Here is a 27,250-nt window from a genome sequence, read left to right on the forward strand (position 1 = left end):
TTATTTAAAAATATGTTACTTAAGTAGAAATAATTATGCGAAACGTTTTGCATACTTGTTGTGCCCTAGAGTTCACACGACAAGCTAGGAGTCAAAAGGGCCGTTAATAGCTACGTTTACCTTAAATAAAATTTTGACAGGAGTTTTATAAAAGCATTGCTATATTACACTTAATATAAAAAAATACAAAATTACTTAAGTATATTTTCTTGTTGTAGGTTTATAAATCGACTCTTTGTAGTTAGTGACAAAAAAGTCGGAATTCCTGTGTCCCAATCATGAACTTCTAATTAAGAGGAAAGACAGTTCATTTAAAATGTTCAAATTCTCCATAAATTATTATTGCCTTAAACTATTTTAGAATCACATTTTGGTATTATTTGTTAGGATGATGGAAGTCACCAAGGAGACTAGCAGGAGGAAGTTGACGCTCACTGTCGGCGCGCCGTTATACCTTTGTACCTGAAATAGAATTGTAAATTAGGGACTTGTGACATGGTAGCTTCACTCTTTCGGATTCCAAAACGTTTAAAAGTATCTAAATAATTATATAACTAATATAAAGTAAAGTGGGAATTCTATTCTATTCTATTCTCATAGGGGGTGAAGTTCCTGTACGTGGCTCTCTCGAGTGGAACCTTTGTACATATCCCCTTGATTTCCGCTGAGCCAGCCTAGCTCCCGAGTAAACTGGAGTAGCAGGCCTGGGTGTTGTAATAGCTGAGGTAGGCGCTCTGTTGGTCCAAGAATAGATAATCTTGTTTCTGTAGTAGGTGGACAAGCTAACAGAATATGTTCAACCGTCTCATCTACTTCCTTACATGTCCTACATAAGGGACTAGTTGAGTTACCTATGGTATATAAGTGTTTATTCACGCAACAATGTCCTGTTATTAATCCTACCATTAATGATATATTACTACGGGACAGGTTGAGTAAGTAGCGTGTAAGTTTATGGTTGTGTGATACAATAAACGCTTTAGTTTGTCTGCAATCTACACGATTTTTCCACTCCTGATTGTGTTCAGATAGTGTTTTATCGGTGAGACCTTGCCTTATTGCCTTTGATGACAAACTAATAAATGGTTCTGGCCCTATTGGTAGGGTATTTGATCCCATTCTTGCTAGTCGGTCAGCCTCGCAATTTCCTATGTTGTCATTATGACTTTTAATCCACTGTATAGTGCCACAAACTTATCTGTTCTGGTGAGAACGAATTAAATTGGTCCATATCTCGTTACTCACTAATAAATTATATATTGATATAGATTACATGGATTTATTTAAACCGCAAGGGAAAATTGCCCTTACGGGAGCACTTAACATCCTGGAGAATGAAGAAATATTAGAAATTTACGTGAACTCTTACCGGAACAGATAAGTTTGTGGCACTGTACTGTTACATTATTTGAAATGCGTAGGTTTTCCAGTGTTCAGTGTTTATTTTGTTACAGTTCTGCCTAAGGCACCTAAAATAGCCATACTGTCTGTGTAGAAGCAGATATTGCTATTTTTTGTGTCTTTTATTTGTGTAGCTCCGTCAAGTAGGCTGGCAGCTTCTGCCTGAAAAACAGTAGCTTTGTTCCCGAAGCTGACAGAGTATTGTAAATTAAGTTCCGGGCAGAAGACACCTCCACCGCTGCCCTTCTTGTTCTTGGCTCCGTCAATGTAGATATTGATGTCGTAATTGTTTTCGTCTGATGTGCCACACTGATCTCGCTGGATAGTGTAGCTTCTGTTGAAAATAAACGTCTTTATAGTAGTGTCGCTGCATTCAGTCAGTGGACCCGGGAGCCGACAACTTGGCAATGTCAAGTATGCGACTGTGTCCCTGTGCAGTAGTATTCGTTGACCATAGTCCCATGTTACTTAGCCTTATCGCCGCCGCTTTAGCTTCCTGCTTGATGATAATATCGAGTGGTGGAAGTCCTAGAATTATTTCTAGGGCGGCTGTTGGGGTTGACTTCATACATCCGGTGATTGAAACGCATGCAAGCCTTTGAAACTGTCGTAGTTTGTTTTTCACAGTAATGAGGTTCGATCTTTGCCACCAAACCACTGCTCCATATGTTATTATAGGTCTGACCACCGCTGTGTACAACCATTTACACAGCTTTGGCTTGAGTCTCCATTTGGATCCAACAAGTTTCCTAGTTTGGTATAGGGATATTGTTGTTTACTTAGGGTTTTCTCCACATGTTTAGACCAGCTTAGGCGGTGGTCTAGCCATATGCCGAGATACTTTACCTCATTTGTTAACTTTAAGGTTGTATTAAAAAGTTTAGGTAGCTTTAAATTACCTATTATTTATACACTTTATTGTACACATACAAATAAAAACATAAAAGAGAACAGTTACAAATCAAAAAAACACAAACGTATACAAAGGCGGGCTTATTGCCAAAAAGCAATTTCTTCCAGCCAACCTTCGACTGGGTGAAAGAAAAATGCCATTAGATCCCTTAACTAATTTGAGAAGGTACAATTATCAAACTGAACTTAGCCTATGATTTAAACCTAACCTTAAATTATTACTGTATAGATTACAACTACTTACAACATAAAATATACTTATAAAAATAACATCATACTTATATATAAATAATACTACATAAATATAAATACATATATATACCTATTTTACCTGCCAACCTAATGATTCAAAATAGTGATGCCTAACATTTTTTTTAAAAGTTGCCATTGATGGTGACTGTCGCACTCCCTCTGGCAAGGAGTTCCACAAACATGCTGCCTTCATTGCGAATGAATCGCTATAAGAGGCGGCATTATGATCAGGAATGCTCAACAATTTGTTCTCTACTGACCTCAACGCTCTGCCCTGAGAATGAGAACACAAAAACGAAAACTTGCACTTCAGGTATTGGGGAGATGAGGGGTTATTTAAAACACTGTACAATATGTTGAGAATGTGAGTATTCCGGCGAAGGCGAATTGGAAGCCACTGTAATTGAGCTCGATACTCAGAAATGTGATCATATTTGCGCAATCCGAAAATGAATCGGATGCACAAGTTCTGGAGACGTTCGAGTTTGTTGAGTAGCTCTTCAGTGAGGTCAAGATAGCTTACATCGGCGTAATCAAGAATAGGGAGCAGTAAGGACTGTGCCAACGTAACTTTAGTGTTCAGTGGTAGAAAGTACTGCAAGCGCTTAAGAGAATGGAAGGACGCGAACATCTTCTTGCTGACAGCATCTACTTGGGGAATCCAAGAAAGTGTGCAATCCATGATCACGCCAAGATTTTTTACCGAAGCTACGTATGGTATGACAGTCTGATCGTATGTGACTCTCGTGACAGCTGACACGTCAATTTTACGAAGCATTCGTGAGCTTCCGAGGATAATTGCTTGTGATTTCGAGGGATTGAGCAGTAGACCGAAAGACTTGACCCACTTAGAAATAATTTCCAAGTTTTCATTAATACAACTAACGGCCGTGTTCAAGCTCTCAGGTGGTGCACCGGCATAGAGCTGAAGATCGTCTGCATATAGGTGGTAGTTAGAAGTAAGTTTGTTTGCCAGGATGTTGATAAACAGGGAGAACAGTAAAGGAGAAAGGACGCCGCCTTGAGGAACGCCAGCAAGAACTTGACACCAAGAAGAACTCTCAGCATCAGTACGTACACACTGCTGACGCCCTTTGAGATAAGACTCGAACCACCTTGTAACTGCCGGAGATACGTTAAGAGATTGAATAACACCGAGGAGTAACTCGAAGTCAACCGAGTTGAATGCATTGCTGAAGTCCAGCAACGCAAGGACTGTAAGTTTCTGATCGTCGATGTTGTGCCTGATGTCATCGGTGACTTTTATTAAAGCTGTAACTGTACTATGGCCTGGACGAAAGCCGGATTGAAATGAGTTCAGGAGTTGGTTGTTGGAGAGGTAGGAGGACAACTGTTCGAAGACTAGGCGCTCGAGAACTTTGGATAGAAAGGGTAGGATAGAAATGGGTCGGAACTGGGACAAGGACGTGGGATTAGGGACTTTTGGTAATGGAAGAATGAAGGCCTTTTTCCAAAGGCTGGGAAAAGAACTGCAAAGTAAAGAATAGTTCATCAAATTCGTGATGTGCGGTAAAATTACGTCCAGAATAGAAACTATCATGCGGGCACCGATATCATCAATACCTACAGCTTTGCTAGTGATGCATCTCTTAACGTCACGGCTAGTAACAAGTTTGAAATTGAAAGAGGGGCAGTCAGGGATAGGCAAGGAAGAAAGATGATTAAGAGCTTCTGTTCTAATTTGGTCATTTAGAACTAATGGAGGTGTAGAGAAATGCTTGTTTAGAGCAGAGAGGTCAATGTCGAAGTTAGAATTTGCCTTAGACTTCCCTATGCCCAGTGTTTTCAAAAAATTCCACAATTGTGAATTATCACAGTTTTCTATGGATGTATGGATGTATCGGCGTTTTGCGTCCCTACACACTCTATTGCAGCGATTCCTCAACTCCTTGTACACTTTCAGGTTCTCTTCAGTTGGTTGTTTCTTGTAGCGGTACTTGGCGTGATCTCGTTTCGTCATGAAGCCTTTGATCTTGTCCGTAAGCCACGGGGCAGGGAGCTGTTTGACACGGAAAGGACGAAGGGGTGCATGTTTATTAAACAGGTTCGTGAGAAGAGAGTTAAACATAGTTACCCTCTCGTCAATATCGTCTATGTCGTTCAGCTGTGCCCAATCAATGGCTTTTGCATCCTCAAAAAGCCGCTGCAAGTCCACTTTTTTAAAATTACGTTGGAGAATAGTACGCTTTTTAGGTTTGGGAGTGCGGACCTTGTAGGAAACATAAAGAAGATCGTGGTATGAAAAACAATCAGCTGTGAACTGACCGTGTTTCATAACAAGATCTGGAGAAGAAACAATGATCAAATCTAGGAGAGTAGGTTCTGAGTTCGGCGGGTGGTGAGTGGCCTGAAGAGGTAAAATGTGAAGGTTTTTAGAAGTGACAATGGACTGCAAGGTATTAGAACGAGAGTTGTTTTTGAGAAGGCAAGTGTTGAAGTCACCCATGACGATGGTATTGTCGAATAAAGGGGAGAAATCTTCAAGAAGCTTCTCGAAGGAGGAAAAGTAATTTACAGTCATTGAAGGACTATAGCAAACTCCGAGGAGAATCCTGGTGTAGCCTAGACGCACTTCTATCAGAAGGTGTTCGGCTTTCTCAGAATACTCACTCGGAGATTTGCTGACGATGGTAAAGGGAATATGACTACGTAGATAGATAGCCACTCCACCTCCGCCTTTGTTAGTTCGGTCGTTCCGAATAAGCTGAAAACCTGGAAGAGGGTAAACGGATGAGTCAAGAGAAGGTTTTAGCCAGGATTCAGAAACAAGAATGGCATGAATATTATTATTATCAAAAGATGTAAGCATATCGGAGTAATGAGCCGGAATACTCTGAGCATTTATGTGAACTACATTCAGAGATTTCGGACAGTTCGAAAACGCATTGTTGAAATTCGAAAAGAGAGAAACGTAGGACAAGTCACAACTGCTGGCTGTGGCAATAGAGGAACAAGAGAGAAAAGAATCATCGTCATCATCACTATGGGCAGAATCATAAATACTCATATTAAAAATATATACTTAATAGATACAATACAATATACTACTATGTAACTAAATATACTACTCTAAAACTATTTGTTATACTAAAATATTTTACCTGCACTATTATTGCCAAAAACCATATAATAGTTTGTACAAAGAACATAATATAAGTGTCAAATACTTATTCTGAGATTTTGTTACAAATTTTTAACGTTATCGTTACTAGATATAGTTCGTTACCGAATAAAATTACAGATTAACTACGCTTATGACATTGACAATTTGACATTGACACTTGAAAACAAACACAAAACAAAATTAAGAAATACGAAACTGAAGGTGGAATAATTTTAAAGAATAATTAATTACCTTCAATCTAAAGTTCGTAAAAAGAACACTGAAAAACTTGGTAATTAGGCACTGAAAAACACACATTAGCGCTTGTCCTTGGACACAGTGGCCTTACTTCGCGTCACGGGTGCCGCGGCCGAGGGAGCCGGCTTGCTGGGCTTAGACAAAGCCTTGTCACCGGGTGCCTTCGCGGCCGCCGTGGTCGTCGGAGCTGCTGCAGGATGCTTCCTGCACAGCTCGTCCAGCTGCGCCGCCGACACGATCTTGACGCGGCTGTCATCAGGGAGCTTTACATACACGGCCCCATTGGCCGTCCAGCACGCCCGGATGCCGAAGTGCTTGCGACTGCGGCTGTACAGCTCCTGCCTTGTCCTGGTCAAGAACTCCGAGACCACCACTGAGCTAGTCTTAAGGCACTTCTTCTTGGACCAAATGGTTGCCTTTGTGGACATACTGGCTAGTCTGACAAGAGTGGGACGCGGTCGCTTGGAGTTTGGTGCACCCAATCTTATGCACTGCTGCATGGAAGACTCTTGGAAGTCAGCGATCCCCAGCTTAGCCACAGCAATGTTGGAGATTACACCAGGAAGGTGCTCATTGGGGTCTTCTGATATACCAGAGAAGAGCAAGACCTTGCGTCGACTCTGAGAGTCTAGCTCGTCCACCTGCTGCATAAGGCCAACAACTTGGTCTTGGAGTAAGCGCAAGATGTCCATCACTGACTTTTTGAACGCCTCAAAGTCCTTAGTGAGGCTGTCGAGATCCTTCGTCTTCTCCGGGGTACTAGAAGCCTTCAGCCTCCGCTCGTAGTCCTCCATCCAGGACCCAAGCACCTTCTCTATGCCAATCTGTTTATTTAGGATGTCTTGTGCAGTGGCCATGATTGCTGTGTTTGTTTTTATTGTGTAAGGTTTGGCAGGTGAGTGCAGTTTGTTGCTACTGCATACAGTAATAGTACTACAGTTGTAGTTTAAATAAATAGCAGTCAGCTGATGTTGCCAACAATTATTAGTCAACTTTATGTATATAATTATACCAAAAAACTGTATTGAGACTAAAAATTTGTATTTAAACAATAATTAATTAAAAGATCTAATTAATTTACTTGTTACTTTTTTTGCTGCTACCTCCCAAAAAGCTACCTATCTTAGTCTTTTTGGTAAATAGAACCATTTCCGTTTTGGTTGAGTTCACTGACAATTCATGTTTGTGACACCATTCCTCTATGATGTTCAGTGCAAGTTGCATCCTTTCACATAAGGTATTTACAAACAGACCGCCAATGAGAATCGTAACGTCATCGGCATAGGCTATTGTTGTAAAACCTTTATTATTTAAATCGCAAAGTAGATCATTCACAACTAAAACCCACAGCAATGGAGATAACACTCCACCCTGCGGACATCCCTTTGCTACTTTGCATCTTATTGTATTTGTTGAAGTAAAAGATACTGTTCTTGATTTAAGCATATTTGTTATCCAGGCACTGATGACCGGGTCTACATCATGATTTTTAAGGTTATTATTATTACTTATGCTATTGAACATAGTTTTATCAAAAGCTCCTTCAATATCGATAAAAACTGCAAGGCAGGATTGTTGTAACAATATTGAATTTTCAATTTTGCTTACCACTGCGTGTAAGGCCGACTCTGTTGACTTACCCGGTTGGTATGCATGTTGGTTAGGATGGACAGGTTTCACGGAAAGTGCACCGTCACGTATATATCTGTCACACAGTCGTTCTAAAGTTTTAAGAAGAAATGATGACAGTAAAGTGGGAAATTCGATACTATTTTCGATACTAACTACACTAATTTTTTTTTACTTTTTTTACTTTTTATAGTTGACGTAAACGGAGGATGGAAAATCCTATAATCGCTGCACAATGATTTTCGCATACAAACTGTACAATAGGTACTGTCTTGCGTTCCCGACATTTAAAAAATCATAACTTCTCTTCAGAGGCGTTTTTCCAAAAAGTAAAAATACTAATAGATCAGCTAGGTAATGCCTATTTGGAGAACCTAGAAACAATCAGCCTTTTCATGTACCTCTGTTTTAGTGTTTAATATATAAATGTATGTATAAGTAGTATAAGTATATATGTCGCAGGCATCTGGTTTAATCTCCTGTTTGATTGAACCGCTAGCCCGTTCATTGGATGACGCTACTCAGTTGTATGACTAAAGAACAACTCGTCAAGTGGTTGACTGTAACGTCCAACGTCTTGACTGTACGTTATTCAGCGAAGTCGTTAAATGGGATGTAGTATAGCAACTTTGTAATGTCTGGTTAGGATGAACATGACCAGACAAGAGTCAACAAAAAGACTATGTTACAAAGCTCTCATCTCACAAATTAACTAAACAATAACAATAAACGTACCTTGATATTGTTGTTCATAATTATCCAGTTTCAGCACATTTTTTTTTGAAACTATCCGCCGGCGGTGTAATAATAGGTAGATCCATGTTGTCACACTATTTTAACATAAATAACGCACTTTAAAGCTAATTTATTTGCAAAAAATAACAATACAAGTGCTTTTTGTGTCAGCTGTTCGCTGTTAGACGCCATATTTGTTTTATTCACCACCTGACGGATTTTAAGTTCGCTAACTAGTTGGACGTTTTGTGACGCTTGTGCAATAAACGTTCGGCCTAGTCATACAACTGAGTAGCGTCATCCAATGAACGGGCTAGCGGTTCAATCAAACAGGAGATTAAACCAGATGCCTGCGACATATATAAATGTATTATTATATATTAATAGAATGTCAGGTATAGGTTTATATATTTTTTATGTATAACTATGTAGGTATAATTATGGTAGATTTTGTGTAGGTTTTTTTTTTTGTGAGATTTTTTGATTGATTGTGATTTTTGTTATTTTTTTGCACCTTCCTACTTTCTGCTCCTGAACCTCGTGCAGGTTGACTGGTAGATAATGCTCTTAGCATTAAGTCCACCTCATTGTACATCTACTTTTGTAAATTGTGCAATAAAATCATAAATAAATAAATATTATATTGCCTACAATTTTGAATTTAACTTGAAAAAAGGCCAAATCTGGATTTTCGGCCAAAATCTAAAATAAATTCTACAATCTGGGCAGCAGGGCCGGATTTAGAGGTCGAGAGGCCCCGGGGCAACAAAGAAGTGGAGGCCCCCTGGCCCCACATAATTTTCAGTTAATCAGTTAAAGTTTTTTTTGTGTTGTAGTGCCAAGTGTAGATGATTTTATAATTTAACAAACATATAGAATATAATCGGAAACGAGAAATTATCTGAAATCAAATTTTAGGGTTAATGAACGGAATCTTCAGAGCTTTGGTAATCCAGTTCCCGGAGTAGAATAGGTACTTTCAATACTCATCAGAGAAATCTTTGATAGAAGTCCTATCGTGGTTCGAAGCCTATTTTTTATAATTTTCATTTTTGAAAATAAGCGATCTCCTGTGCAATTTGATATCATCAAAACTAAATACATTCTCAATGCAATTTCAAAGTCTTCGAATGTAACTCTGAAATTTTGATCTTCTAGAATTTTGTAGTAAAGTAGTAGTAGTAGTTGGTTCCGGAGATTGGTCTTTTCCATAGTCCTTTTTGTATGTGTCGATCAAATATACAAAATGAACCAACTCATTACCAAGATTGGGTTCTAAATAATCCTGATAAACTTTCACTAATGCCTCTGCTACACAGTGCGGATTTTCAGCATCCATCTTTTTGATGCTTTTGAAGGCTAGGATAAAATGAAAGAAACCTCACACTGGCAATGTATAACAGCGAAATAAGATTTCTAATAGCGACAACAGCGTTTTTTGTCTAGTGTTTACTAGTTCCAGGCCTCCACAAAAGAGGGGCCCCCACAATAGAGACTTCGAAAAAAAAAACATAGTCCAATTTTTTTTCGAAGTCTCTATTGTGGGGGGCCCATCTTTTTTGGAGGCCCCGGGCAGTTGCCCCGGTTGCCCTCCCCTAAATCCGGCCCTGCTGGGTAGGTATTTAGTTCTTACTGCTAGGTTCTAAAAAAATGCCTTATCTTGATGAATTCTATTATATTCTATTCTATTCTCTTGTGGGGGTTAAGGGTACCTGCACCTGGCTCTCTCGAGTGGAACCTTTGTGCATATCCCCAAGGGACCATTTCCCACCACGCTGGTCCACTGCGGGTTGGAGGGTTCACATATTAAACCTAGATATGCAGGTTTCCTCACGATGTTTTCCTTCACCGTAAGAGCGATGGTATACATTGTACTTAAGCTAAAAGAACTCATTGGTACATGTCAGCGCCGGGATTCGAACCCGCATCTCTTGCGTGAGAAGCGAGCGCTTACCCGACTGAGCATCCACCGCTCTCTTCTTGATGAACAATTAGGTATGTATTTTACTTATTGTAAAATCGATTTTGAAGAGAAGTTATGATTTTTTTAATGTTGAGTACGCAAGACAGACGCAATGCATTGCCTTTCAAGAGTAGGGGGGCTGTACTGCATAAGTACAAAGGTGTCAATTTGATTTCTTCGTACCTACTTCGTTTTGCCTTCGCAAATAGCGCTCCTGTGTCTAGTTTTCGTTTGAAATTAAGTAATGAATACTTGAATGAATTGATGTAATGTAATGTAAAATACAAATAATTATTTCATTATTAATTTAACATAATTAAAATGTAAATGCATCTATGAAATTATGTCGCAATGTAAGCTATATTTTAAACTTAAATATTTATTCAGTGTTTGTCTTTTGTCTGACCATTTCAGACAACTAGATAATGTAATTGTAAATTAATAGTTAATTAGTTTATTTATGGTGCTTAAAATCTTATGTACCTACTTATTTACAAACTTTATTTTATTTTTTCAAAATATGTAATGTAAATAATATATTGTGCTACACCCTAAGCGGTAAAATTACATTGAAACTAATTTACACTGTTTTGTACATACATCTAAGCAACCTACATGTAATTTATGGCAATAAAGAAACTGAACTGAACTGAATTAAGTACTTTTTTCGTCTTCAAACTTAGCAGTAGTTTGGAAATGCCATGATTGATTGCCACTGTAGAAGATTGATTCTCGCATACTAACTACGGGTTCTACCTTTTTTGGCATAAGATTTTTTTGCCTAATCTCGTATTGCATAGTAACGTTTGGTCAAAGTCTCGTTACGCCGAAAATCGTATGGCATAAATCTCGTTTAGTAAAAAGTTATTTCGCATAACATTGTTTAGCCTAATAATGGTATGGCCAAATCTTGAATAGCCTAATAATGCTATGGCATAGGTTTATACAAAATAATAATATTCGTTTGGCTTTAACTTTGACGGAGCGTCTCCCTACATAGCGCAAACTGGTGCCTTGTATTGTTTCCGCTGTTTGGAAAACGCTCCGCTCCGCTTCGCTGCGCTCCGCTTTGGTTTTGATGAAAATGTGCACCTAACACGCTCCTCCTCGCTTTGCTCGTCGTCGCACCTATTTTTAGGTTTCGATCTCATGGGGTTTGTAATAATTATATTGGTCGTTAACTTTCGATTTTTTGATCATACAATATCGTGATTTTCGGGATGTAGGAGAAAAATACCACAATTTGTACATTTACTACATACTTAATATATTATTTATTAAGATCACATTAAGAGAAACAAGATTATACATAGGTATAGACGAACATAAATTTGAGCAAACGAAACTTAGGTGTTTAAAGATTGTGCCTAAAGAGTTTTAGACGAAACGAGCCTTATGCCACATAAGTCTTGGCAAAGTGATGGTTCGGCCAAAAAAGTTTAGACCATACGAGTTATGCGATATGAGTTTTGGTCAATAAAGATTATGCCAGATGAGCGGAACCCCTAACTACGCCATACGATTTCTAGTGGTCAGTCTGTAGTGCATGCATAGTAGTTACGGAATTATTAATATTAAATATTTAGCTAAGTAAGTAAGTACTATGTTTATAATACATTGCCTAAGAATTTAATTACGGGTTTACGAAAACTAAAAAAGTTAAGGTTTTCTTCTATCATCTGGGCCACTCGTAGGTAGTTACGGGTTTAGCAATTTTCAAAAACGAAAAAAGCTGATAGTTTTCAAAAACAAAAAAAGTTTTGCTTAAGTGTCGTATAATTCTATCAGCGGGACAGTCGACTGTTGATGAAGAGAATCAGTAAATTTTGTATCTGAGATAAAAAAAAAACTTTAGTTACTACAAGGTGGACCAAAAGAAGTCATCCAATGTTGTTTGGCTCTAAAAAATTAGAGCCAAACAACATTGGATGACTTCTTTTGGTCCTCTTTACATACATGGGCGATATTGCAGGGAATAATGACAGATAAAACGAAAAACAGGCGACCCTAAAACTCAATGGTACATGTCAGCGCCGGGATTCGAACCCGCATCGCTTGCGTGCTTATACAGAATTATTCCGCGTTCTTGGGGAGTACCTATATCACACACCATGGCTTCTGAACTTGTATTCTGCATTTGTCTTGTCCACAAATATCAAACAGATTTGAAATTGGCAGGCATTTGCACAAACGAGAGTAACTTCCAATAGGGTGATGACTTTCGGCCCACCTTGTAGACGTAAGTGCCAATTTCTCCATTGTCGGTTATCTAACCAACAGGGATTGATTTATAAATTAAATGTCATATCCAGAACTATAAAATTCATGACAAATGTGTCAAAAGTTAACCACTACTCCCTGGTTATGCTCTAACCGAGAATGGAGAAATTGGCACTAAAGATGACAGAAGGAAATGCCACTCACAGTGCTGGTGATCCAGGTGGTGTAGCTGGCGACCCGTGCGTAGACCCCCGGGTACGAGGGGTTCCCGCAGCCGGCGCCCCACAAGGTCACCCCCACCACCACCCCGTTGTACACTAGTGGACCCCCGGAGTCACCCTGGCAAGCGTCCGCGCCTGGGGGGAGAAATGTCCTCGTCAAATATTGTATTTTACGACGGCCGAAATAAAGACGGTCGGTGTTGATCGGTCTTTAGTTTTAGCTCGTTAGTAAATTGGAATGGGTGTTTTTCGGTGGATTTATTAGGCATAGGTGTAGGTACTTTTTACACGACCACGACCAGTGGTCAGTGAACCTGACTGTCGAAGGTCCTCGATTTAAGGTGAAGTGTGCAGTTTGCGCCCTCATCGTGCTACATATTTCCAATTTGTACAATCTACAGAGTCTACCGACAGCAAAATGGTCCTACCGTCCAAAAGTTGTTTATTGTGAACCTCTCAATATGCTTTTATGAACGTAATAGATAAAAAAATAATCCTGCTAGCCGAGGCTGAGCCAAAGAACTCGTTTTTCAACCTAGGATAGCAAGCTACTGTTAATAAGCTAGTAAGTACTTTTGGCTTTGTATAGAAAAATCTATCTTCCCTTCTAAACATCGTTAGTACGAAATATGGGTTTGATGTTACCTCCAACATTGAGCAGTCCCGCACACAGCATGCTAGTAGTAACAGGGAACATGTTAGCGTTGCCCTGCTGAGCCCCGAGTGCGCTGTAGCGAGCGGCGCACTCTGAGCGGCTCACTTTACGCACGCTCACGTGGCGGAGGCTCGGCGACACTGACGAAGCTATGTTCTCCTGGAGATAAGGATACAGTTATAGTGGGATTGGTAAGCTCTATCTAGCTAGATGGGTGTAGGGTAGGTAGGTAGGTAGGTACTTAGGTATATGTATAATACGTAACTTGATCAAAGAATCTCGATCTTCTTCTGCTGATTTCTTGATATGTAGGTATTCATTGATTAAAGAGCATCGGGTATGGATGGGCATGATATTGACAGGTTGACATGAATGTCAGCTTTATCCATTGACTTATATATTACTAAATCCTTTTGCAATCATTGGCTTTATCTCAAATTATTCCTTAAAAGAGATGGGAGCAGATCAGGGTCGGTGATTCTATTTACGTAACTACTTGGCTCTAGCTATAAGCTGATGTAAAGGTCTACTTTTACTGACTACAGTCCGTATAAAAGATAAATTTATGCCACCCCAGCGCAAACGCGGCGAAAGTAGTTACATGAAATGAAAAATAGGAGACAACAGTTTGCACTGGCATACATAAAAACTACTCTTGAGCTGACTGTAAGTACCTATATAAAAATATACTCACAACAGTCCTGCCCCAGCCAATAGCGACGACGGACGCATTATCCGGCACCACATATCCAGATGGCGGCACAATGGCCGGTCTCACAGTCGAGCTATTAAAGCTCCGGATCCGGGATGCCAGCACCACCACCGCCACGTCGTTATTACTGGTCGGGTTGTTGTAAGACTCGTGCAGGACGATGGTGGACACCTTGTGGACGGATCCACCGGACATGGAGTAGGTGGACCCGACTCGGACGGTAAAGACTGAGGGGCTGATTGCTGCGCCGTTCTGGCTGGAAAGATTGAAGGATGCGTTTAGGGGGAGGATAAAGTTGGGTTGTGTGTTTTTCTTGTGTTTTCAGCTCCATTAGGATAAGTTACCTATTTAGTACCTATACTTTGTAACACACAGCCTTCCTTAACTTGGACCATTTCCCACCTCGCTTGTCCAGTGCGGGCTGGGGGGTTCACATATCGTGCGCCAAATCTAGATAACTATGCAGGATTCCTCACGATGTTTTCCTTCGCCATAAAAGCGATGGTATACATTGTACTTAAATTCAAAGAACTCATTGGTACATGTCAGCGCCGGGATTCGAACCCACATCTCTGGCGTCAGAAGCGGGCGCTTACCCGACTGAGCTACCACCGCTCTAAGAAGAAGAAGAATTACTTGATGAAGCAGTGCGCGGCGGAGAGCACGTGGCGCGCCGTCAGCACCGTGCCGCCGCAGTTCGGCTGACCGTTCGCCAGCACCTGGAATACATCAACGAATTATTATATTACTTACTAACTAGCTGTTCCCGCAAGCTTCGCTTCGACTTAAAAAGTTTTCCCGTGGGAATACGGCGATAAAACGTAGCCTAGATGTGTTAATCCCGGGTGCCAGCAAACTCCATAAGTACCTCTACCAAATGGGCGTTTTGGGACCTATGTCCAATAAAGATGAGTCATACATCGTTAGATAGCTCTTTTCAAGTGAGCAAAAAAATATTATGATGACAAATCCGTATATAAGTTGTCCATTTTGAAATATATTAGTCGGAAGGAAGTATTTTTCTATGGCATTGCACTCTCTCTCCCCTGATTACAGTTAGGGCCTAATACACGTAAACACGTATTATTAAAATGGGAGAAATTAATTTCAACTGGTTTTATTGGCTTAGATATTAAACTAATATAATATTATAATGAATGATGATCATTTTGTTATAAAAATTAAAAATGAATGTGAAAATAAAACAAAAACATAATAAAAAATAACAAAACATAACAAAATTACAGAAATAAAATATAAAAACTTACAAGGTACGATTATTATTCTAATTGGACAGTAAATCAGGACGACGACGTATCACTCATTTCCATTGGTGCTGGTCCCAGCTTCCATAGATTTGTGTCCATCCTTTTGTAAACAGTTTAATTAAATAATTTTAAGTTATTTAATTTAACATATTTTTTATATTTTTTTATTAAAAAGTGTCTTTTTAGGTACTTACAAAATTTTTGCATTTCTGTTTATAATGTTTTTCTTTTCTTATTATAGGTACATATAGAATGTTGCCGGAGTCGTAGGTATATGTAGTTACCTGAAAAGGGGTGACTCAGACTCATTCCGTGCAACTTTTGTTAGATAGTTTAACGTGATGATGACTTCGAAATTATGACATTTATTGAAATTAAATGTATTTTTAACAACTTATGATCTTTCCTTTGCCCCCTATTGTAAATTAATACTATGTCGGTACGTATAGAAATCAGAAGTAGGTATATTAAAAAGACGTATGTAGAAATATGCGAGACTTTTTACATATTTGTTGTGCCCTAGAGTTCACTTGCAAAGCTAAGGGTCTTAAGGGGACCATTAATAGCTACATTTACCTTAAATAAAATTTACACAGCGGTGTTGTAAAAAAACATTGTAATATTAAGTACTAGCTATACCCGCGAGCTTCGCTTCGCCTTAAAAAATTATCCCGGGAATTCCGGGATAAAAAGAAGCCTAGTTCTTTCTCAGGGTCTAGAGTCTAGACCTTACCTATGTATACTAAATTTCATTCAAATCCGTTCAGTAGTTTTAGCGTGAAAGAGTAACAGACAGACACAGTACTTTTGCATTTATAATATTAAGTTAGGATAATATAAATCATAACAAAATTTCCCATATTTTACTGTACAGACCTTAGATTAACAATAAACGAACAAGACGGTACAGTTATATATTTTTACCTACTGGCATATTCGACGATGTATATGTATCAGTTCAGTACTTATGTTACAATACCTAGCAACTAGCAACTTACACAGCGTAGGAAATATAGTGTGTTAAAAAGGATAGACAAGACACAAAGAGTTGTAGATTTTCACCTTTACTATAATTATTTACCACTATTGCAACACCTTGTACTGTTATATCCACCCTCCCCTCATTGCTTCGCCGTAGACAAGTTAAAAAGCTGCAATAAATAAAATTGCGATGGCCATGGCTTGGCCATCCCAATTTTAACTTACTTTTGAGACAGGAAATAAACAGGAAAGTGATGGTTTTCAGGATGAAGTTACTAATTATGACTGTGCTATTTTACTATGGTAAGCTTTATTATTTACGGTAGTTAAGTATGGTAAAGAAAAATTGGGTAGATATCTATATCTATGTGTCTTTGTAGTACTTTATACTTAGCCCCCTTCATTTTCCCTAGAGTGCTCGCGCTATGAGCATTTTGCCGCCCTCAGCAAATAATGTTTATTATTTTGTGAACTATACACTCCTCAAGGTCCAGCGTCCATGTAGCTGCCCTCTCGGTCTTCTCCTACATGTTACGTAAATTTGAAGAAATTCAGTGCACAAGTTACAGCAGGAAGAGAGAATTGAAGAGAGTGTGTCGCACGCGGCGGCAAAATGCTCACTGCGCAAGCACTCGCGTCAATGAAATTAAAGTTATTTTTTTTACAATTGTTATGAAATATTGTTAGCTTTTCAGTCTTTTTTGGTAATAATTATGTAAATTAATTTAGGCATGTGTCTATTTCAGTTTACATTCGATTAACGATATAACTTTGCTAATTTACTAACAAGTTAATTTTACGAAGAATTTACCTGGAAAAAATAGCTCTGTCTATAACTACACCACGTATAACAATAGAATCTTACATATGGACAGTACATAAGTGTTTTTTATTGGTCCGGTGGTACAAATCTCCCGTTTTGTACCACCGGACCAACAAAAAACACCCTAAAGAAGAGAGGGTACATGCCTATAACAATGTCCATATAAGAAAAATAGCAGGTCAATAAAAACCGGCCAAGTGCGAGTCGGGCTCGCGCACAAAGGGTTCCGTAGCTTAAATCAACCTATCTCAAAAACTATAAGAGATACTTTGATCAAACCAAAAATCGTTGAAAGAGTTAATTAGCATGCATCACCTCTATTTTTTTTAGAATTTTATACCCCGTAGTTATAAAAATAGAGGGGGGGGGACATACTTTTTACGACTTTGAGAGCTGATATCTCAAAAACCGTTCACTTTAAGAAAAATGTTTTTTAGAAAACTTTATATCATTTTAAAAGACCTTTCTATTGATACCCCACACGGGTATGTACATGGAAAAAAAAAATTCATCCCTCAGTTACATGTATGGGGGGCCCCACCCCCAATTCTTTTTTTTACTATTTAGTGTCATATTTTTGTAGCGGTTCATACAACACATATTCCCATCAAATTTCATCACTGTAGTACTTATAGTTTCCGAGTAAATCGGCTGTGACAGACGGACAGACGGACAGACGGACATGACGAAACTATAAGGGTTCCGTTTTTGCCATTTTGGCTACGGAACCCTAAAAAAGGGTGCAATACATGAAGAAAGTTAATGTGCAACGAACACTTTGTGTTCATGTTTCAGTACTGTGTTGCTAAAATAAATGCTGTAGATGACGATAACGTCTAATTTTTTTAATAATTTTGGGATTTGTTGATTTTGTGTGGCTTAAGACAAATTTATACCTAAAAGATCAAAATTTTTCCCAAAGCATGAACGATAGCTCATATATTGAACAATTATAATGTAAAAACTATAAATATTACTTTTTATAATACCATATGATTCATTTTATTCAAATTATATGAATTTATAAGTTTTCGTAATTATTAAGTGTCCAAAAAATACATTTTAATATGGGCGGCAAAATGCCGCCACGCGAGCACTCGCGTCACAAAAAATGGCGCGACTACTCTAGGGTTAAAGGGAAAAATGTAACCTTGCCGGTTTTTATTTCTATAGGCATTATTCATATACACTTAATCAAAAACTATGTAAAAAGTAGAAGAATCGCTATTTCTTTATTACCTATAGGGTACAGTCAACCCCTAGTAAAAGAGTGAGAATTTTTTCTTCAAAATTATAATATATATACTGTATTAGCTGACCTGAATTAATGTCAATTTTAACCTTATAATTTACGATCCATACATTTTATGCGATCAGGAAGTTCTCATTAAAAATATGGACTACGTATAGGTTAGTATATAATTATGTTTTCAGGGTGCTGTGAGGACACGGTGACAGTGAGGGAGCCCCCCGCGCGCCCCGCGCCCCCCGCCAACAGGATCGTCAGGGGACACCCCACCACCGTCAAGACATACCCTTACATGGCGTATTTAACTTTATTTTTTACGGTATTGCTTCTTTACCAGACTCACCGACATAGTATGCAGTAGTAGAGTAGCTTAGTTTGGAGCTGTCGACGACGCGAGCAATGAAAAAGTTAAATTTCATAATACCGACACCTAACAGGGACGTGATGTGACTGTGACCGTAGGTACACAGTTGTACGGGTAGGGTCAGTGCGTCTCAGTATGTCCGTTAATTCTCAAATAATTTTGTTCTAAAAATTAAAATGATAAAGGTATTCAATATCCATAATCAAGTTATTTGTTTGGAGTTCTGATGTAAGTTATCAGATCATTTCAAAATTATGTGACATTACTTACTTATGATTTTGATTATCAATAATTAAGTAGAAATATAAGCTTTTAGGGATTCAAACTTTTACTGTATATTTGTTTTTAAAAAACCAGTTTTATGTGTTTTCAATTAAAAAAATAATTAATTAGAAAGCGTTTGACAGCCAACTGACAGGGTTTACCATGTGTTTCTGTTTTGATGGTAAGGGCCCAAGACACTAGTTAGTCCTATTTATGAGGTAGGTAAGTCCTAAAAATTTAAATTATGAAGTTACCTTTCTAAAGTTACTAGCGCGCGTCCCACGCAACGCGACGCTAGCGCTGGCGCTTTGTTTACCATAGTAGTTGTAGCGGCCTAATTTGCGTATTGAATTTGTCCTATATTTCTGGTGTTTAAAATAAGGAACAACCGCTTTGGAATACTGATATAACGTATATTGATTAAATAAGTCAGTTACAATGTACAATATTCGAGGAATTGGGGTAGGGAACAATTCAACCAATCACAGTGATAATGCTTCACGCCATCTACATCCAATCAGGTGGCAGTATTTGTAGTAGTACCAAGCTTGCCACTAGATGGCGCTGTTCCGGTTTATTTGGGCCCGAACAGTAGTACAACACATCTTGGCGTCATAGCGCGGCGTCAAGTTAGCGCTCTGACGCGCGCTAGTAATGCTTTCTGTTTGCTTTAAGTTATACAACATAGCCCTCATTATAACGTACTTTATCACTGTATTTGCAGATGCGTGGTCAGAAACTGCTGCCAGAGGCCTGCGGGGGCGTGATACTCACACAGCACCACGTGCTCACCGCTGCGCACTGCTTACATCGGTAATAAATTCCAAAATGTTGTAAGTACTTAGTTACGATTTTGCGGTCGGCCTTAATTATCATGAAGGTCTCACTATATTTCCCTGTCAGTAATTTATAAGCTACCTCAAAGAGCTTCGCTGCGCCTTTAAGGCGCTATTATACGCAGAACTAGCGCCGCCAGTGGATAAAAAATCATAACTTTCGTTTGAAATTGCCGAAGATACCAGAAACGGCCATCCTTAGCCATTTTTAGATTAACTTCTAGATTCCAAGCACAAGGGATTAGGAGGTAGGCATAGAAGTAGAAAAAAAGACGGAAGGAATCTCGCGAACTAAAAAGTGAGGCACCCAGAGTAAGTCAGTCCGTACTCCATTTAAAATCAACGGCCAATCAATTGAAGATGTTGACACCTTCACCTAGCTGGGAAGCAAAATCACACCAAATGGTGGAACTGACGAGGATATCGGCAACCGCATCAACAAAGCCCGTGGAGCTTTTGCCATGTTAAGCCCAGTGTGGAGGTCTTCCGCATTCCGTCTCCAAACCAAGATCCGCCTGTTCAAGGCGTGCGTAAAGACCGTTCTCCTCTACGGTTGCGAAACTTGGAAGAAAACGGTTCAAACAACGAACAAGCCACAGGTTTTCGTAAACAGCTTACGCAATATCCTAGGGATCCGTTGGTTTGACTTTGTCTCCGAACTTTGGCGCAGAACACATCAAAAACCTGTAGCAGAAACCGTAAAAGAACGCAAATGGAGATGGATAGGACACGTTCTCAGGCGTACTGAAGACGTCCCAAAAGAAGCGCTGACATGGCACCCCGAGGGCGGTAAACGAAGACTCGGCAGACCGCGAGAGACATGGCAGCGCTCTGTGAAAAAGGAAATGGGCCAGGCGGGGATGTCTTGGGCGGATGTCTCTGAGCTGGCCCAAGATCGTAAAGAATGGCGGCGCTTCACTTCGGCCCTTTGATTCCCAGCGGAGATTGGGAATAAGGAAGTAAGTATAAGTAGGTTCTAAAATTGGCGACGAAGACGCCAGCGGGCGCAGCCGCGATAGCCACTATATCTATAAAATTGAATAGAATATTCTTTATTTTGCACTTAAAAATATTACAATTTCAAAATTTTTATATAAAATAGTACAAAAATAACAAATTAGTCAATCCAAAAGAGAAGCCGATGTGAATTGTGTTACAGGTGTGAACCCTTTGCCACTGCAGTATCAAGTCATGCGGTGAATGATCTAGGTACACCATACCTATAAAATCTTTCCAGAAAAATCAATGACACTACAGCTGTTACTGGCAATACCATCTTGAGGGCATCTGAAGTTGTCATTCGCGTCGGATCCTCCTACAATGACCGTGGAGGCTCAGAGCATGTGACGTCCAAGACCGTGGTCCACGAGGACTACAAATTTTTGATCAGTTACGACAACGACGTGGCAGTGTTGGTGCTGCCGACCAGTATGAGCAACTACCGGAGCAGCTCGGTGCAGCCAGCCGCCATCCCCCCGGGGGGGTATGTGGTCCCGGACAACGCGTCTGTGGTAGCTGTCGGGTGGGGACTGACTGATGTGAGTATCAAACACTTCACCTTGTGGATTTTATCGGCATTTATATGTAGGTAAGTAATGACCTAATTTCTTATTTGATAATAAACGGATATATACCTACCCCATGTTTGGCATGATGCCGCAATGAGCCCTTGGATCATTTCTGTCGGCTTCCTATACCACAACTGTAATACTCCGTAGGAGAACTGCAACAACTCAAGCCCCCTCGGCCTGCGGCACGTGGGGCTGCGCACGGTGGACCGAGACACCTGCGCCGCGCGTTATTCGATCTTCTCATACAACAACATGCTCTGCGCGGGGCTGCTTGGTGTTGGAGGTAAGCTCGTATATCCGACTCGTCGATAGGCTGGACCGACTTTTGCAGACGATTGACGAGTATTGTCGAGTGCGTTTGAGGTTTGATGAAAAACTGACTCCGCAACGAAGCCAAATGTCGAATATTTGTGAGATTTGCTGAAGTTTGTGTTCACACACGTTCGATATTTTCCAGACTTGTCATACCTAGCTCGGCTAACAATAAGAGTTTGACCCCACAGGAGCCGGTATTTGTTCGGGTGACTCCGGTGGTCCCCTGGTGTACAACGGGGTGGTGGTGGGGGTGACCTCATTTTCGGTGACATGCGACGATTCCTTCTACCCTCAAGTGTTCATGCGCGTCTCTAGCTACACCAACTGGATCAACAACACTGTAAGTAGTTTAATGAAATATAGAAATAGAACAGCGTACCCTTGCACCCCACGGCTGAGAATGCCCCCCCTTAAAGAGTTTCTTCTCTTAACATTTCTTTATTATGCTCGTTGATTTTAATAGTTGGGTAGATGTACAGCGTGATGGGTATGAAAGTGTATTGGGTAAGTTTGGTGACGTAAGAGTGAATGAGAATGGCAGGTATCTTCTGGATGTTTGCTTAGAAAGAAACCTTGTAGTTTCTAATTCTATGTTCAAGCACAAAAAGATACAAATGTATACATGGCAACGACAAAATGAAAGGAGTATAATAGACTTTGTGATTGTGGATGAAAGATTACGCGTAAACGTTGCTGATACTCGAGCCTATCGGGGTGTCAATGTTGGAACGGACCATTTTCTGGTTGAAAGCCGGATTCGTGGTCTGTTTAATTATTGGCGACACCGACCTCAAGTATCAACAACAAATTTAGAGCGTATCAAAGTAGAAAAATTGCAAGATGATGTAGTAAGTGAAGAGTATAGAAGAAGTTTGAAAGAAAACTTAGAGAGCACTAATATCTTAGATGAAAATGATTTAGAAGAAAAATGGAAGCGTTTGAAAGACAATTTAGTAAATACGGCGGTGAAATTATGTGGAGTGAATAAAAGAAAGAAGAGTGGTAAGAGGGAGCTTACTTGGTGGGATGATGAATGCAAAAAGGTAGTGAATGAAAAGAAGATGGCATGGTTTGATTTGTTGTCTAAAAAAGCCAACAACAGAATGCAAGGAAATCAGGGAATGGAAGATGAAATGAAAGAAATTCGTGAAAAGTATGTTTTACTAAAGAAAAAAGTAAAAGAAGTGATTGAAAGGAAGAAAAAGGCATTAAAAGATGAATGTGATAGAAAATTCTCTGACAACTTTCGAGCGAACATTAAATTGTTCTGGAAGTTGGTAAGAAAGGCTCGAGGGAAGTCAGAGAATACAAATCTGGATGTGATAAGGGATGAAAATGGAGATGTTTTGAATGATGAAAATAAAGTCCTTAAAAGATGGAAAGAATATTTTAAAAGTTTGTTTGAAAGCACAGATTGTATGACTGTAAGTGATGTAGAGGTAGAAAGTGAAAGAATTATACATGAGGAATACAAGATAAGTATGAAAGAAATTATGTATGCATTAAAAAGAATGAAAGTTGGCAAATCGGCCGGGTATGATAGGGTATCTTTAGAGATGCTAAGAGCGGGAGGTGGAGTGGCGGCAAGTGAGCTTTACCAACTCTTCAATGAGTGCTGGCTTTGCGGTACGGTGCCACGCGACTGGTGCAGAGCGGTCATAGTTCCTTTGTATAAAGGAAAAGTATCGCTCCAGACCTGCAACAGTTACCGCGGCATCAGCCTCTTAAGTATAGTTGGTAAATTGTATGCAAAAATATTGATTGAAAGGGTAGTGAAAGAGACCGAAGAAAAGATCTGGGATGTGCAAGGTGGTTTTCGAAAGGGGATGGGATGTACGGATCAAGTCTTTTCTCTACGAAGCGTCACAGAAAAAGTCCTTGAAAGCAGCAAAAGGTGTTCTGTGGCTTATGATAGAGTGAGGAGGAATGATTTATGGGAGACACTATCCGTTTATGGAGTGTCTGGCCACCTGACGCGGGCACTGGGGTCCCTTTATAGGGAATCTAGTGCGTATGTCAGGATAAACGGAGCCTACACTGACTGGTTTGGTATCCACAGAGGTGTTAGACAGGGATGTGTGGCTTCGCCTTGGCTGTTTAATTTATTTATGGATAGTTGTCTCAAGGATATGAAAGATGACGAAAGAGGTTTGCGAATAGGAGAGTTGCTTCTTAAGTGTTTCCTGTATGGTGACGATCAAGTCATACTTGCATCGTCGGTAGAACAGCTGCAACAACAAGTAACTCTCATGCATGAAAGTTTTAAAAGGAAAGGAATGAAAGTGAATGTTAATAAGACGAAAGTTATGGTGTTTGAAAGAGAGGAAGAGGTAACTGAATGTAAGATCACTATCGAGAACGAAAAAGTGGAGCAAGTGAATGAGTTTGTTTATTTGGGTAGTCTGTTTACGAGGGATGGGAAATGTGAAGGGGATATTGAAAGAAGAGTGAAAGCGGGAAATAAAGTAAATGGGGCCTTGCACTCTTTCATGAGGAGTCAAAACGTGTCTCAAAAGGCTATTCAAACTTGAGCGCCTCCAAAATGTCTGTATAAGGTTCATATTTGGTTTACGCAAATATGACCATGTTTCTGAATTTCGCACCAAGCTCAAGTGGCTCCCTATTCGCCTCCGCCGGAATACCCACATCCTTTCACTATTGCATTCAATACTGTTTAACCCAGCATACCCTGCGTACCTTAAAGAGCGCTTTAACTTTCGGTACGAATCTCATACTCGGACACTTCGCTCATCACATAATCTTCGCCTCAATATCCCTCCCCATTCAACAAAATTTTACGGTGATTCCTTTACCATACAAGTCATCACCTTATGGAATGATCTCCCACACATACGTAAAGCGCCGTCATTGGCTTCTTTTAAAAGAATGGTAAAGGATCATTTTCTTAGTGTTTAGGTAGTTTTTTTTTTTTTTTCCGTTGTCTTATTATCGGAGCTCAGACAAGAATTAATATAATCCTATAAAATCTGATAATTATATTTATGTAGGTATATGTAGTTTATTATATGATATATATGATTGTTATGGGTATATAAGTATAATTTCACGTAAGTATATTGTTTAGTTTGTAGGTATTTATAGTTAATTAATAAATTCTTTAGTACACTTGACCCTATCTGAACATAAATATTCTTCCACCTAAAGGTTGTCTTGAAAAAATCGCTTTTAGTGATAAGACCGCCTTTTTTGTACCTATGTGTTTATATTTAAGCTTTGTATAATCTATTCTTGTGTACAAATAAAGAATATTCTATCTATCTATCTATCTATTTTGGCTGTTCATGGGGGAGTGTTGGTCCCTACACTAATGTATGGAAGTGAAAGCTGGGTTTGGCAGAAGAAGAATGAAAGTAGGGTAAATGCGGTTGAGATGCGCTCTCTAAGAAGTATGTGTGGACTGAAACTGAATGATAGAATAAGGAATAGTGTTATAAGAGATCGAGTTGGAGTAAAAGAAGACGTAGTGACCAAAATTGAAAAGGGAATGTTGAGATAGTTTGGTCACATTGAAAGGATGGATGAAAGAAGACTGACGAAAGAAATATATTGTGCGGAGATGTATGGTTGTATCGGTAGAGGACGTCCTAGGCGAAAGTATGTCGACCAGATAGGCGACATACTCAAGAAGAGCCAAATTAGGAGTTTCCGAAACCGACGTGCGTGTATGAAGAGACTTATGAATGTGGAGGAAGCGAAAGAAGTATGTCAGGATCGTGGAACGTGGAGATCCATAGTCTCTGCCTACCCCTCTGGGAGACAGGCGTGAGCATATGTATGTATGTGTACGTTTCTTTATGACGAACAAGAAAATATTTTTGTTATCATACCTATACCCTACCTAATACGTAAAATTATATCATCATCATTGTGGCCTTGTACGTCTATGACAGACGATTTAGTTAGTGTCTGGAACACGATTTTTCGTGACTATATAAGCCGATACGGGAGCGGCAAGGCCTCCCGCAGGATCTACAAATGAAAGTGCAGCTAGTGGTCGGTACACGACTGTGACGTTTTTGGCGCTTGAGGGCGAGATCAGAAAACCAGGCGTCGTCGTGAATTTTACGGCCATCGAACACGTGCTTTCGCCATGCATCCCTACCCTCAGCGAGTTTCTCCCAACTTTGATAATCGATGCCAGAAGCAGCCATATCCCGCTTGACGCAATCTTTGAATCGCAGTATGGGTCGCCCCAACCCTCTCTTAGCATTTGCCACAGCGCCAAGCATAACACTCCGCGGCAGACGAGACGTTTCCATTCTGTGCACATGCCCTAAAAAATTATAAACGCGAAAGTTTTTAAGTAAGTACATACCTAAGTATGTTGAGCAAATTTGATGAAATTAGGTAGGTTGATGAAGTAGGAGCTGATACCCTCGATTTACATTATAATTTTAAACTTTCCACTGAGCGCCCCCCAGTAGGCGCGGTGATTTCCGTGATACAGGGTAACTCCTGGCTGGAAGGGTGCATTCATTAATCAATTCCAGGTAAGTCAAAACCAGGTTGTGGTTGTGGACAAGAACAGTCACAACACCGCCGTGGCAGCTGACGTCACCAGGTTGATGCTACTCGTCTTCGCAACGTCAATTGGGATTATGTATTCCAAAATCTCATTATTTTTTTAAGTAAGTAGCTACCGATGATAGTTTTAATGTCTAAATTTAAACTTATTGTGTTTAAATTATAATATTAATATTTTTTATAAATTTATGTTTAAAAAGTGGCTTATTAGGCAAATACTGTAAGTTTTGCATTTCCGTTTATAATGTTTTTTTTTCTTATTATACATATAGGATGTTCTCGGAGTGGTAGGTATATTGTTACCTGAAAAGGGGTGACTCAGACTCATTCTGAGAAACTTTTGTTGGGTAGTTTAACTTGATTATGTTGATGACTTTGAAATTTTGTCTTTTATTGAAATTAAATGAATTTTTAACAACTTATGATTTTTTATAAGTATCTTTCCTTTGCCCCCTTTGGTATATTAATAGTATGTAGGTACGAATAGAAAGCATAAGTAGGTATATGAAAAAGACGTATGTAGAAATATGCGAAACGTTTTACATATTTGTTGTGTCCTAGAGTCCACTTGCAAAGCTAAGGGTCTTAAGGGGACCATAAACAGCTACGTTTACCTTAAATAAAATTTACACAGCGGTGTTGTAAAAAAACAATGTTGTATTAAGTAATTACTAGCTGTTCCCGCGAGCTTCGCTTCGCCTTAAAAAGTTTTCCCGTGGGAATTCCGGGATAAAAAGTAGTCTATGTTCTTTCTCAGGGTCTAGACCATAATGTATACTTAATTTCATTCCAGACATTGTACAGACCTTAGAATAACAATATACGAACAAGACGGTAAAGTAATTTATGTTTACTGGCGTATTCGACGATGTATCTGTGTCAGTTCATTATGCGATGGCCATGGCTTGGCCATCGCAATTTTTACTTAGGTACTTTTTAGACTGGAAATAAA

The 27,250-nt window shown here is 39.4% G+C and overlaps 3 protein-coding genes across 5 annotated transcripts in view; 1 reads left to right on the forward strand and 2 right to left on the reverse strand.

Annotated features, from left to right (window-relative positions):
* LOC125490748 (trypsin CFT-1-like) overlaps positions 1-27,250 on the reverse strand; it is a 303,958-nt gene that overhangs the window by 141,413 nt on the left and 135,295 nt on the right. The window lies entirely within an intron of this gene.
* On the reverse strand, positions 311-14,879 carry LOC125490755 (trypsin CFT-1-like). The gene is made up of 5 exons (XM_048631024.1): positions 14,719-14,879; positions 14,065-14,338; positions 13,361-13,529; positions 12,699-12,850; positions 311-462 (listed from the first exon to the last, which is right to left on the reverse strand). Exons 2-5 carry the CDS (start codon positions 14,275-14,277, stop codon positions 364-366), a joined length of 633 nt encoding a protein of 210 aa, XP_048486981.1. The 5' UTR covers positions 14,278-14,338; positions 14,719-14,879; the 3' UTR covers positions 311-363.
* Positions 16,560-27,250, forward strand: part of LOC125490747 (trypsin, alkaline B-like) — a 34,820-nt gene continuing 24,129 nt past the window's right edge. The window contains exons 1-7 of one of the 3 annotated variants that reach the window (XM_048631001.1): positions 16,560-16,634; positions 18,589-18,722; positions 19,756-19,844; positions 21,105-21,405; positions 21,586-21,721; positions 21,942-22,093; positions 26,265-26,716. In XM_048631001.1, the coding sequence (XP_048486958.1) occupies positions 16,586-16,634; positions 18,589-18,722; positions 19,756-19,844; positions 21,105-21,405; positions 21,586-21,721; positions 21,942-22,093; positions 26,265-26,402 (999 nt within the window). In that variant the 5' untranslated portion in view covers positions 16,560-16,585 and the 3' untranslated portion in view covers positions 26,403-26,716. Of the gene's footprint in view, positions 16,635-18,588; positions 18,723-19,755; positions 19,845-21,104; positions 21,406-21,585; positions 21,722-21,941; positions 22,094-26,264; positions 26,717-27,250 lie in introns of those variants that run through there. The other 2 variants (XM_048631002.1, XM_048631000.1) reach the window with 2 other exon arrangements.

This window comes from Plutella xylostella, chromosome 27 (assembly GCF_932276165.1).
Source record: "Plutella xylostella chromosome 27, ilPluXylo3.1, whole genome shotgun sequence".
In the NCBI taxonomy this organism is placed as follows: domain Eukaryota; kingdom Metazoa; phylum Arthropoda; class Insecta; order Lepidoptera; family Plutellidae; genus Plutella; species Plutella xylostella.

Bases quoted from the DNA above. Each gene is read 5' to 3' on its own strand.
- LOC125490755 (XM_048631024.1), bottom strand. From the start codon at position 14,277: ATGTCCGGTGGATCCGTCCACAAGGTGTCCACCATCGTCCTGCACGAG. The intron at 12,851-13,360 runs GTAACATCAAAC...TTCTCCCCCCAG, and splicing joins GGGACTGCTCAATGTTGGAG to GCGCGGACGCTTGCCAGGGT. The intron at 463-12,698 runs GTGAGTGGCATT...ATTCTATTTCAG, and splicing joins CCACCTGGATCACCAGCACT to GTACAAAGGTATAACGGCGC.